Consider the following 14,320-nt stretch of genomic DNA (forward strand, 5'->3'; position numbering starts at 1 on the left):
TTTTCAAAGCTTGAAGAGAGATTTAGGCCAGTTAGAAGAGTGGGCTGAACGATGGCAGATGGAGTTTAATGCTGATAAGTGTGAGGTGCTACATTTTGATAGGAATACTCAAAATAGGACATACATGGTAAATGGTTGTGCATTGAAGAATGCAGTAGAACAGAGTGATCTAGGAATAATGGTGCATAGTTCCCTGAAGGTGGAATCTCATGTGGATAGGGTGGTGAAGAAAGCTTTTGGTATGCTGGCCTTTATAAATCAGAGCATTGAATATAGGAGTTGGGATGTAATGTTAAAATTATACAAGGCATTGGTAAGGCCTAATTTGGAGTATTGTGTACAGTTCTGGTCACCGAATTATAGGAAAGATGTCAACAAATTAGAGAGAGTACAAAGGAGATTTACTAGAATGTTACCTGGGTTTCGGCACCTAAGTTACAGAGAAAGGTTGAACAAGTTAGGTCTTTATTCTTTGAAGCATAGAAGGTTAAGGGGGGACTTGATAGAGGTATTTCAAATTATGAGGGGGATAGATAGAGTTGACGTGGATAGGCTTTTTCCATTGAGAGTAGGGGAGATTCAAACAAGAGGACATGAATTGAGAGTTAAGGGGCAAAAGTTTAGGGGTAACATGAGGGGGAACTTCTTTACTCAGAGAGTGGTAGCTGTGTGGAACGAACTTCCAGTAGAAGTGGTAGAGGCTGGTTTGATTTTGTCATTAAAAAAAAATTGGATAGGTATATGGACAGGAAAGGAAGGGAGGGTTATGGGCTGAGTGCAGGTCGATGGGACTAGGTGAGAGTAAGCATTCGGCACGGACTAGAAGGGCCAAGATGGCCTTTTTCCGTGCTGTAATTGTTATATGGTTATTAGTGATTAGATATCAGTGGGTTATTTGAAGTGTAAGGAGCAATACGGTTTTGAGTCCACTTGCACAAATGAACCAGGTGAAACACAACAGGTTGCTTTCTTCAGTGCAACACCCAGCTCTTAGTGCTGACTCTCAGCAGGGTGAGTGGGACTGTGAAGGGGGTGAATTGCCATTTATCTGTATATTGTTCCTTCCTTTTTGTCCAGCTGTATGTCCTGAGCCAGGGGCAGTGCATTTACCGTGGAAATGTCTGCAGTCTCGTTCCATATCTCAAAGCGATCGGCCTCCTTTGTCCCACTTACCACAACCCGGCCGACTTCGGTAAGAACTGACGCTGCGAGCGGTGGGTGATATTTTGCCATGAACAGTGTGGTGTACCCCTGAGAGAATGGGTGAGACATTGGTGGGACCCCAGGTACAGATTCCCTTGCTGCTAAACTGCAGCACCCCCAGGGGCTATTGTGGTCAGTTCTTTCGGAATGCGGGATGAATCCACTGGAAAATGGATGCCCAACCATAGAGTAATACAGAATGGAAACAGGCCCATCAGCCCATCTCATCTATACTGACCAAGGTGCCTATTGAAGTTAGTCCCATTTGCTTGAATTTGGCCCATATCCCTCTAAAGCAGGGGTTTACAACCTTTTTTATGTGATAGACCCCTTACCATTAAACCGAGGGGTGGACCCCTGGTTGGGAATTCCTGCTCTATGCCTTTCCCATTCTTGTATCTGTTCTTGTGTCTTTTAAATGTTGTTAATGTACCTGCCTTAATCATCTTCTCTGGCAGCTCATTCCATATGTCGAACATACTCTGTGTGAATGTGGCCCCTCTCACCGTAAGTCGATGCCGTCTGGATTTTAGTTGCCTTTCCCTGGAGAAAAAGACCGTCTGTGGTCACCTTATCTATAGCCCTCATGATATTAAAATTCAAAGTAAATTTATTATCAAAGTGCATACATATTGCCACATATAACCAACCCTAGGGTTCATTTTCCTGCAGGAATACTCAGCAAATCTATAAAATAGTAACTTTAACAGGATCAATAAAAGATCAACCACAGTGCAGAAGATAACAAATGTGCAATGCAAATATAAATAAGTAACAATGAATAATGAGACCATAAAATAACAAAATAAAGAATGCTTAAAGTGAGATCATTGGTTATGGGGACATCTTAAGGGATGGGTAAGTGAGTGTAGCTATCCCCTTTTGTTCAAGACCCTGATGACTGAGGGTATTTACTGTTCTTGAACCTGGTGTTGTGAGTCCTGAGGCTCTTGTACCTTCTATCTGATGGCAGCAACGAGGAAAGAGCATGTCCTGGGTGGTGAGGATCTCTGATCATGGGCGCTGCTTTCCTACAACAGCATTACTTATGGAAGTGCTCAATAGTTGGGGGGGTTTTAGCTGTGCTGTACTGGGCAGAAATCCACTACCGCTTGTAGGGTTTTCTGCCTAAAGGCATTGGTGTTTCCATACCAGCTCATGATGCAGCCAGTCAGGATGTTCTCCTCCTCGCATCTATAGAAGTTTGTATAAGATCACCCCTTGGTCTCCTACATGCCAAGCATTAAAGAGCTAGCCCGCCCAACCTTTCCCTTTAACACAGGCCCTCTAGTCCTGGGAGACATTTTTCCTACATCTTCTTTCCCGAACCCTCTATTTATTTTCTTAATGCTGTTACATTTTGATCATACAATCTGGAACAGTAGAGGAAAAGGCCTTCAGCCTGCGATGTTTGTGCTGAGCCTGATGCCAAATTAAACTAAACCTCTTCTGCCTGCACATAATCCATATCCTGTCATCCCTGCATATTTGTGTGTCTGTCTAAAAGCCTCTTAATCACCACTATCGTTTATCAAGGATCAACTTTATTTGTCGTATACATTTACAATACTTAAACACATATATATACACATATGGATGAACAAGCTGCTGGGGCAGTAGCAGAAACAGATAACTATTTATTTATGTACAATTTATTCCATATACATCTTTTAACCTCTAACTTTATCACTTCTTTATTGTATATAATTCTTTATTTTAATAATTATTCAGTGTTTTTTCTTCTTGCATGGCATGCCAAGACCAACATGCGGGAACAATATATACACTACTGTACAAAAGTCTTTGGCACATACACAAATAATTGCTAGAAACAAGAGAAAACCTGCAGATGCTGGAAATCCAAGCAACACACACAAAATGGTGGAGGAGCTCAGCAGGCCAGGCATGAGTCCTGCAAAAAAGGTTTCAGTCCGAAACGTTGACTGTACTTTTTTCCATAGATGCTGCCTGGCCTGCTGGGTTCCTCCAGTATTTTGTGTGTGTTACTCAAATATAGCTAGGGTGCCTTAGACTTTTGCACAGTACTGTCATAATTTTATGCATCGCGCTGTACTGCTGCCACTAAAAAAATTCATGACAAATGTGAGTGATGATAAATCTAATTCTGATATGGGTCTTTATTGTGGACTGAGAGTGGGAAGGGGGCAGGGAGGGGGAAATCATAGTTTGGAAAAGAGGAAGGAGAGGGGAGGGAGCGGGAAGCACCAAAGAAGCATTCTGTAATGATAATGAACCGATTGTTTAGAATCAATTGACCTTGCCTGGTGTCTCAGGGCTGGATGTGTCTGTGCACACACCACTTCCCACCCTGGGACTCCTTCTCTGCCAAAGACTAGAGTGCCAAAGGCTTTTGCACAGTATTGTATTTGTGAATGTGGAGGAGAGAGCGAGTTTGTAAATCTGGGGCAAGCAAAGAATATTGGGAATGGTGAGGGTGGAGCACCACAGGAGGAGTGTGGGAGAGGTCGCAGAGGAGTGCCAGTGGTGGCATGGGCACAGACACACCCAGCCCTGAGAAACCAGGCAAGGTAATTTGATTCCAAACAATTGATTCATTGATCATTACAGCAGGTCTGTCTGGTATGTCCTGCTTCCTTCCCCTTTTCCGAACCATGATTCCCCTCTCCCTGCCCCCTTCCCACTCTCAGTCCTCAGTAGAGACCCACATCAGAATCAGGTTCATCATCACTCACATATGTCATGAATTTTTTTTCTGGCAGTAATGCAGTGCAAATCAAAATTACTACAGTACTGTGCCAAAGTCTTAGGCAGCCTAGCTATATTCATGTAAGTGCCAAAGACTTTTGCACGTGCTGTATATGTGTTAGAAATTTGCTGTGGTGGTTTGATCATAGCATGCCATGCAAGGAAAATAAAAACACTGAACAACTATTAAAATAAAGAATTATATACAATCAAGAAGCAATAAAGTTAGAGATTAAGAGACGTATATGGTATAAATTGTACATAAATAAATATATATCTGCTTCTACTACTGCCCCTGGCAGCTTGTTCTTGCATCCACCCCTCTCTGTGTGTAAAAAAAAAGAACAAAATGGCCCACACTTCTCCTCTAAACTTTCCCTCTCTCCTCTTTAAATTTGTGCCCTTTAATATTCAATATTTCTACTCTTGGAAAAAGATTCTGGGTGTTTCTAGCCTCTCATGATTTATGTTGTGAATGTATTTTCTTGTGAATGCTCTGTACAGAAAGCTATGTGCCTGTGGTGCTGCTGCAAGTATGTTTTTCATTTCATTTAACTCTTCCCTCCTACATAGCCCTCCAATATTGTACCATCTCACTCATGTGGTTCAATCTCACTCATGTATTTGCCTCTAGCGCCACCCCTGGCAGGTCAATCCACACACCTGACACGCTGTGTAAAATATTTACCTTTGACATCTGCCCTATACTTACCTCCAGTCACCTTAAAATTATACCTGTAATAAATTTCACTTTGACTTTGACTCTTCTAAACCTGAGATACTAGGGGCCTTCCATACTCAAGTTTTCCTTGTATGACAGACCTACCATCTTGGAAACTAGTTTGTATTCCCTCTGTGACATCCTTCCCCTTCTCTTGGAGACCAGTGCTTTACATGCTACTTCAAGCGTGACCCCACACGGTCCGAGTAAATCATCTTTATTAAAGGCAACCCAGCATGTATTTTCCTGATGAAGTGCTGCATCTGCATGCTAGCCTGCAGCAACGGACTCCCTCGTGTGAGGTGACCGGGCACCCAGTCTAATGCATCATACTTGCTTCTGCAGTGATGGAGATTGCGTCTGGCGAGCACGGAGATCAGAACCCCAGACTGGTGAAAGCCGTGCAGGATGGGCTGTGCGATGGTGACTGCAAGGCTCGAGGGAGCGAAGACAAGGAGCTAAACCACATGCTCTGGCACCGGCCATCCATTGAGGTAGGCTGGCCCCATCATAGTGAGGTGCGACATGGGGGCATAGCGGTTATTGTAACGCTTTACAGCGCAAGTGATCAAAAGATCAGAGTTCGGTTCTTGCCGCAGTCTGTAAGGAGATTGTATGTTCTCCTTGTGATCCTGAGGGATACCTCTGAATTCTTGAAACTTTTAAGATGGCATGTAATTTATGTTTTAATAGCCCCATTGCACTTTTCAGAACGGAGCTTCTGTAAAAGGCCATGTTGCAGGATGGGTAGTGTCCACAATGACTTTTCCTGCCTGAATCTTTGTCCTGGACACATACAAGTTCTGCAGTGGTGCTACACTGCAGCCAATGACTGTTTCTGCTGACCTAACAGTTTGCTGTAGTTCTTGTATTTTTTGAGAAAATATTGCACCGAACTGTGTTCTAAGAACTGAATCCTTCAGTGACGAAGGGTCTCGGCCCAAAACTTCGACAGTGCTTCTCCTTATAGATGCTGCCTGGCCTGCTGTGTTCCACCAGCATTTTGTGTGTGTTGTTCAGTGAATGCTGGCCTGAAGCAGGACAGGACATGAACTTGGAAACTAATGGAATACATCACAAGATTACACCATATAGGGTTACATAGATGCTCCTCAGAGCTCCTGTAACCCAGTTTCAATCCTGATGTCCATTGCTGCATCATACAGAGTTTACATAAACACTGTCCCTGTGACTGAGTGGGTTTCTCTTGGGTGCAGGGGGTAACTTTAAGATTATACCCGGGGACATAACTATGATGTGTCTGGAGGAAAATATAGAGGTGTCAGAGGTAGTTATTTTACACAGAGTGGTGGGTGGGGTGGTGGTAGAGGCTGAGACATCAGTGAGATTAAGGAGACCCTTTACGCTCTGACTAATCAAAAATCTTTCAATCTCTGCCATAAATATACCCAATGACTTGGCCTGCACAGCTGCTTATGGCAATGAATTCCACAGCTTCACCACTCTCTGGCTAAAGAAATTCCTCCTCATCTTCATTCTAAAAGGATGTCCTGTAAGTGGGAGAATGGGGCTGGTCAGTAAGCCAGAGTCGACTTATTGAGACAACTATCTTACAACTGTGTTCTAACGAGATATAGAAAAACTGAATATGGTATAGTTTTGAAGACTAGCTTTATTTGGTGCATGTATATCGAAATGTGTCATTTGCGTCAGTGCAAGGATGTGCTGGGGACCAATGTGGCAAGTGTCGCCAGATTTTCATCACCAGCATAGCATGCCCACAATTCACTAAACCTAACCTGTATGTCTTTGAAATGTGGGTGGAAACTGGAGCACCCGGGGGAAACCTGCGCGGTCACGGGGAGAATGTACGAACTCCTTACAGACATTTGTGGGAATTAGTCTCAGTTAGTTGTCGCTATGAAGCGTTACGCTAACTGCATGCTCCTTGACTACGGCTAAGCAACCTGGCTGTCTCTGATCCTGGGATGGGCAGGAGTTCCTTCATACAGCTTGCTGACATTGTTTTAATCTTTTTCAGGATCCATCGCCATCAGAAGGTTGCCACAGTTTCTCAGCTAGTTGCCTGACTCAGTTCTGTATTCTCTTCAAAAGGACCTTCCTCAGCATCATGAGAGACTCGGTAATAATTGTGGGCAATAACTGGTTAATAATGGGTCGCGTATGTGTGGAGCAGTAGGATTAAATGTTTTTACTGAGTTATGTCAGCAATGGGTTACTCAGTATGGGAGTGATGAACCAAGCCAGCTGAGACAAAACCATGCACACACTTGAAAGCCTGCGAATTAAGAAAGGTGTCTCTGTGTCCATTCAATTCACTGAGTCATCAATTGGCCACAAGAGCACTTGGCAAGTCCTTGTGATCAATCCAGTATGGTTTATAGTGTGTTTTAACACCACTGGGCAAATGTGGCCTCACATGCTTCCAACTGATCTCCACGAGCTGAGGATTTTTTTCTCTCACAACCTATTTCACAAACTTTCTGCTCCCAGCTGCACCGTTACTGTGTGATCTCCCCTACTGCTATCAGTAAACATGGCTCTTGGCTCCTTTAGCTGCTTTATTCCTTCTGCCGCTGGCGTGGGATGATGAGTCTATCGGGACCCTGAGAACTTGTGCAAGTTTCTTTCGAACTTACGGTCTTTTAACATCTTTGGACTATTTTTTACTGTGCCCATGGTCTGTTTTTTTTTTATCAATTATGGTATTGTCTGCACTGTTGTAACTATATGTTAACTATAACTATATGTAACTATGTGGTTTTGTGTAGGTCTTGTAGCTTTAGTTTTTGGTTTATTGGGTGGTAGAGTTGGTCTCTTGACTTGGTGTGTCTGGGTAGTCTTGTTTTGTCTGGTGGGTCTTGATGCACCATCAATAACTCTCTGAGATGTGAGGCGAGATATAGGATTTTATTGACTGGAAGAAAGAACAAGCAGCAATTGACCACCATGCTACATCCTGGAGACTGAGAGGCAGGTCTCAGGCCCCAATTGCCTTTATACCGGGGTCTGTGGGAGGACCCACAGGAGCAGTCAGCGGGAGGGGCGTGTCCAGACAGGTACATGTAGTTCACCACAGGTCTGGAGCTCCTTTCCGGGGAATGCGCTGATGGTAGCGCGATATTAATACGCAGCAGCCTCTCCGGACTCTGGATTTGGGGATTGCCAAACGTTATGTGGATTTTCTGGTGTAGTCTGTTTTGTCATGTGCTTTTGTGATATCATTCTGGAGGAATGTTGTCTCATTTTTTAACTGCATTGCATTTGTGGTTTCTAAATGACAATAAACTGAAATTCAATTAGGAATTCTGGAACCTAGTGCAGATCCCTAATACAGCTTTTTGACCCAAAATGTGTGCAATTCAGATGCAGAGTAATTTATCACACCTGCACTCAGTGGTCACGTTATTATGTACCTTTTGTACCTAATAAAGCAGCTACTGAACGTATGCAGGTGATCTTCTGTTGCTGTAGCCCATCCACTTCAAGGTTTGATGTGCTATGCAGAGATACTCTTCTGCACACCTCAGATGTAATTTGTGTTAGAGTACCCTTCCTGTCAGCTTGAAACTGTCTGACCATTCTCCTCTGACATCTCTCACTATCAAAGTGTTTTCTCCCACACAACTGCCACTCACTAGCTGATGTGTTTGCTTTTCGCACCATTCTCTGTAAACTCTAGAGACTGCTGCACATGAAAACCTCAGGAGATTAGCACATTCTGAGATACTCAAACCACCCCATCTGGCACCAGCAGTCATTTAATGGTCAAAGTCACTGGGATCATTTCTTCCTCATTCTGATGTTTGGTCTGAACAACAATTGAAGCTCTTGACCATGTCTGCACACTTTGATGTATTGTTAGAACACAAGAATAAAATTAACTAGGAACTAGAGTGTATAAGCAGCTTTCACAAGAGAAACATACATTAACAACATTATCATGAGATAGACTAGACAGCCAGAATCTTTTCTCCCCAGGGTAGAAATGTTCGATTCTGGAGAGCGTAGCTTTAATATGGGGGGGAGGGGGGATGTTTAAAGGAGAGCTATGGGGAAAGTTGTATTTTTTCTTACCCACAGAGAGCGGTAGGTGCTTGGAACGGGCTGCTAGGAACTGTAGTGAAATCAGAAATAATAGCGATATTTAAGAGGCTCTTAGACTCATGAATATGCAGGGAAATGTAGGGTATGGATGACGTATGGGCTGAAGAGCTTTAGATTAGTTTGTCACAGACATCATAAGCTGAAGAGTCTGCTCCTGCTCCATTCTATGTTGTAAGATTAAAAGGTAACATCACTGAGACACTCAAAGTAGATAGAGGATTCAAGGAAGATGACGGAGAGTTGAAAAATGGCAGATGGAATTTAATGCAGACAGGTGTGAAGTTTTGCACTTTGGAAGGACCAACAAGGGTAGGTCTTACGCAGTGAATGGTAGGGCACTGAGGAATGTGTTAGAACAAGGTGATCGGGGAATACAGTTCCATAATTCATTGAAAGTGCTGCCACAGGCAGACAGGGTTGTAAAGAAAGTTTTGGCACATTGGCCTTTATAAATCAAAGTATTGAGTACTGTTATGTTGAAGTTGTGTAAAATGTTAGAGAGGCCTAATTTGGAGTATTGTGTGCAGTTTTGGTCATCTACCTGCAGGAAGGATGTGTAACTAAGGTTGAAAGAGTACAGAGAAAATTTACAAGGATGTTGCCAAGTCTGGAGGAGCTGAGTTATAAGGAAAGACTGAATATTTATTTGGATGTAGAAGGTTGAGAGAAGATTTGATAGGGGCATGCAAAATGTTGAGGGGTATAGATAGGGCAAATGCAAGCAGGCTTTTTACACTGAGATTGGGTGGAACTGGAACCAGAGGTCATGGGGTAAGGGCGAAAGGTGAATGTTTAAGGGGACATGAGGATAAACTTCTTGACTTAGAGGGTCATGAGAGTGTGAAACGATATGCTAGCGCAAGTGGTGCATGCAAGCTCGAGTTCAACATTTAAGAGAAGTTTGGATAGGCATATAGATAATAGTGGTTTTTAAGTGTTATGGTCCTGGTGCAGGTCGATGGGACTTGGCAGTTTAAGTAGTTTGGTATGGACTGGATGGGCTAAAGGCCCTGTTTCTGTGCTGTACTTTTTAGTCACTCTATAATCCAGTTTCCCTGGTTGGGGAGTCCAGAACCAAGTGTTACAGTCAAGAGTCAAGATTCAGGACATTAGGGCTGAAATGAGGAGAAATTACTTCACTTAGAGAAGATCATCATCATCATCATCATCATCATTATGTGACGTGTCGTATAATGTGGGTGATCATGGTCCCATGATCATGATTGTTCCTGGCAAATTTTCTACATAGGAGTTTTGCCATTGCCTTCTCCTGGACAGTGTCTTTACAAGCTGGGTAAACCCCAGTCATTATCAATACGCTTCGATAATCGTCTGCCTGGTGTCAGTGATCGCATAACCAGCACTTGTAGTATGCACCAGTTGCTCACATGACCATCCACCCCCTGCTCCCACAATTTCATGTTCACGTTCTTGATCAGGGTGGGGTGAGGACCTTAGGGTGACCTACAAGCTAGTGAAGGGAAGGGGCGCCTTACACCACCTTTGGTAGAGATGTATCTCCACCCTGCCACCCTATTGTGAAGATAAACCTTTGCAATTCTCCATCCAGAAAACTACAGACACTTAGTCTTTGAATTCATTCAAATGAGAGATTGTTCATCCATCATGGTTCCCCTTAATCTGGGCCATGCCATCGGATGGGAAGAAGATTTGCTGAAACGTTGAGTGTTCATCTTCAGACACCTATATCTGAATAACAGTAATGGGAAGAGGATGTGTCCTGCATGGTGAGGTTTAGCTTTATTTGTCGCACATACGTCTAAGTATTAAAGCATACAGTGGGAGCGAATCACTGCACTTACAGCACCAACATAGCATGCCCACAACTTACTAACCCTAACCCGTACATCTTTGAAACTGGAGCACCCAGGGGAACCACACATGCACAAGGAGAGCGTACAAACTCCTTACAGGCAGCGGTGGAATTGAGCCCATCGATACACTGGACATGTTTCAAATACTTGAAAGGCCTACATTGAGTGCACATGGAGAGGATGTTTCCAATAGTTGTGGAGTCTAGGACCAGAGGGCATAACCTCGGAATTAAAGGATATCCTGTTAAAACAGATGAGGAGGAATTTCTTTTGCCAGAAGGTAGTGAAACTGTGAAATTCATTGCCACAGATGGCTGTGGAGGCCAGGTCACTGGGTATATTTAAAGCCAAGATTGATAGATTCTTTATTAGAAAGAGCATCAAAGGTTACAGGGAGAAAGCAGGAGAACTGAGTTGAGAAGGATAATAAATCAGCCTTGATCGAAGAGCAGAGCAGATCTGATGGGCAGAATAGCCTAATTCTGCTGCTATGTCTTATGACCTTATAGTTTTTAAATAGAGCTTCGGCCTGCCTTTTTATCTTGCCAGGTCCTGACTCACCTACGCATCACCTCACACATTGGGATCGGCTTGCTGATTGGTTTGCTCTACCTGGGCATCGGCAACGAGGCGAAGAAAGTGCTGAGCAACTCGGGCTTCCTCTTCTTCTCCATGCTCTTCCTGATGTTTGCAGCTCTGATGCCGACGGTCCTCACTTGTGAGTGCTTCCGCACGGCTCGGGGTGGGTCACCCCACACTACGTGCACCACCCCCACTAACGTTCCGTCTGGTCCACACCACTACGTGGCACACTGTTACATCTTCGCGATATACTGCGTCCTTTCTGCATGGGGCGAGAGCCGAATTATCTCGCATTGCAAGGGGAAAATGTTTGCACCCACTATGTTCGTTCGTCCCTTGGACCTTGTCTGCAGGGAATTTGTTGAACCCTGCACCTCTGACTATTAAGGTCATAGAGTTAAAATAACCCAGAAACAAGCCCTTTGCCACAACTCCCCCATGCTGACCTTCAGAAAGAAACTATTTTAAAGATTAGTTTTATTTGTCACCTGTACATTGAAACATCAAAACTTACAGTGAATGTGTCATTTGTGCCAAAGACCAACACAGTCTGAGGATGTGCTGGGGGCAGCCCACATGAGTCAGCATACTTCCAGCGCCAAAATAGCACGCCCAGAACTTAAAACCCAAACCCGTATACCTTTGGAATGTACAAGGAATATAAGTGATCATAGAGAGGACATGCAGACTCCTTACAGTAAGCAGCGGCAATTAAACCAAAACTTTACACAGTACTCCAATTGGAGTGATCAGTAATTGGTTTGTTGCTGTCCCATGTACCTAAGTACAGTGAAAATCTTTGCTTTCCATGATATTCGTACAGATCATTTCATTACAACCATTCACTGAAGTAGTAAAATGTAAAATCATTAACAGAAAGTAGAATGATGTGTTATACGCTCAGTGGCCACTTTAACAAGTAACTCCTGTATCAAATAAAGTGGCCACTGTGTGTACGCTTGTGGTTTCCTGCTGCTCTGACCCATCCATTTCAGGATCCAAAACGTGTGATCAGAGAAACTGATCACACCACTGTTGTAGTGCATAGTTATTTGAGTTACTGTTGGCTTGAACCAGTCTGACCATTCTCCTCTGACCTCTCTCATTTATAAGGTTCTTTTGTCCATGGAACTACCACTTAACTGGATGTTTTTTGTTGTTTTTCTGTAAATTCTAGAGACGGTTGTGCATGAAAATCCCAGGAGATCAGCAATTTCTGAGATACTCAAGCTACCCGCCTGGCACCAAAGTCACTTAAATCCATGTTCAAAGTCACTTAGACCACATTGCTTCCCCATTCTGGTGTTTGGTCTGAACCTCTTGACCATGTCTGCAGGCTTGTATCCATTGAGTTGCTGCCACATGAATGGCTGAGTTGGTGTAAAATGGACATTGAGTGTGGTTGAGGCATTGAGAAATGCGGTGCAGACAGACAGTGTGATGCAATGCATAACAAGGTAGATTATGAGATAAAGAGTCCACCTTACTGTTCTTAGAGACTATTCAATCTGCTCAGCAATATCTTGTATAGCTGTAACATGTATAGCTGTATCCCAACTTCTATATATAGTGTCTTTATTAAAGCCCCAATGTGCCAGATGCCTTCTTAACCATCCTACATACTTGTGACCATAAGAGAACTGTGCATTTATACTCCAAGGGACTCTGTTCCACAACTCTCCTCAGGGCCTGACCATTCGCTAATTTAATCCTACCCTGGTTTGACTTTCCAAGGATCAACTTTATTCACCATGTAGTTTCAAAGATTCAAAGTGCATTTATTATTGAAGTTTGCATACAGTATACAACACTGAGATTCATCTTCCCACAGACAGCCACGAATCAAAGAAACATCATAGAACCCATAGAGAAAAACACCGTACAACAAGGACCATTAAACACCCGATGTGCAAAAAGAAGAACAAATCATGTAAACAGCAAAAGGGGAGCAAATAGCACACAGAATATTTAAACATCCAACCGCAGAGTCTCTGAAATGGATCAGGAGCCACCGCCATTGGGCCAGGCGGTTCAGCGCTGTATCGATGGCTGCTGGACACAATGCGCAGATAAACAAGCACGTCGATAAAGTTGTGCAAATAGTAAAATTTGTAAACTGAAGCACACGGAGCATGAACTGCAGAGTCCCCAAAAGTGAGTCCACAGTTGCAGAGCGCGTTGAGCGCTGAGGACATTAAACATCAAACTGCAGAATCCTCCAAAAATGAGTCTACAGCCCCAAGCTGCAGAGGTGATGGAACTTTTCACTGTGGGACCCAAGACTCCTGCACCTTCTGCTGGCAGCATCAAGAGGGAGAGTGGTCAAATGCAGGCAGATAGCGCTGAACACCCACTCACTTTCCACTCTTGTCCTCATCAATTTAAATCTTACTCGACCGCTTAAATCAGCTCGGAATAATGGAGCGGACCATGGGTGGCATTCCACTGTGGATGCCCCTGCACACCCCGTTCTCAAACTTGCCAAATCCCCTAGGAGATTGCAAAAGTATCAAATTGTTTTGTTGGCTGAAAAATACATCCTTAAAATGGAACTCATGGGCTGCAATCTATCGCAGTCAGAAGTATATTTAAAAGAAGAAGAGTATCTAGTAGTTTTGTCAGCTCTCTGCAGGATGTCGCTGTTGGGTGCTGGCACCACCTTGCTGTTGCTTTTATATATTTTGGGAACTTGCTGTAGTGTTTTGGTCAAGGCACAACATGCAACAAAACAACAATATTCAACAATTATAAAAATAAAGAATTATATAAAAATTAAACTTGGAGGTTAAATTACAGGCATAGAATAAATTGTGCATATAGACGTAGATATCAACGTGTATTTACAATGTAACGTATTTACTTCCTTAAGCCTATAACCCCTACTGGGGCATAGGCCATCAACAGCAGCTCACCAGAGTTCTCTATCCTGTGCCAGTCTTTCAAATCGTCCCCAAGTGTAATCTATCTTCGAAGATCCAGGAATGAGGTCTTTAGGGCTTCTGTGTTGTTACTGTAGCATTAGATTTTTACAGGATGTGGTTGCTAGCCCCATGCCCGACCCTCCCCTTTCTTAACTGGGTTTAGGACCATCCATAGTGGAGTTATTTACAATGTAAGCAGGATTAGTGGTTTAAAGTGTTTACAATGCATTCAGTGGTTGAGT

The 14,320-nt window shown here is 43.4% G+C and overlaps 1 protein-coding gene across 3 annotated transcripts in view; it reads left to right on the plus strand.

Annotated features, from left to right (window-relative positions):
* The window catches only part of LOC140727484 (ATP-binding cassette sub-family G member 1), a 65,185-nt gene that overhangs the window by 39,924 nt on the left and 10,941 nt on the right, over positions 1-14,320 (plus strand). For all 3 annotated transcript variants that reach the window (XM_073044822.1, XM_073044823.1, XM_073044827.1), the window contains 4 exons: positions 1,078-1,192; positions 4,997-5,145; positions 6,654-6,755; positions 11,125-11,293. In XM_073044822.1, the coding sequence (XP_072900923.1) occupies positions 1,078-1,192; positions 4,997-5,145; positions 6,654-6,755; positions 11,125-11,293 (535 nt within the window). The remainder of the gene's footprint in view (positions 1-1,077; positions 1,193-4,996; positions 5,146-6,653; positions 6,756-11,124; positions 11,294-14,320) is intronic.

This window comes from Hemitrygon akajei, chromosome 5 (genome assembly GCF_048418815.1).
Source record: "Hemitrygon akajei chromosome 5, sHemAka1.3, whole genome shotgun sequence".
NCBI lineage: Eukaryota > Metazoa > Chordata > Chondrichthyes > Myliobatiformes > Dasyatidae > Hemitrygon > Hemitrygon akajei.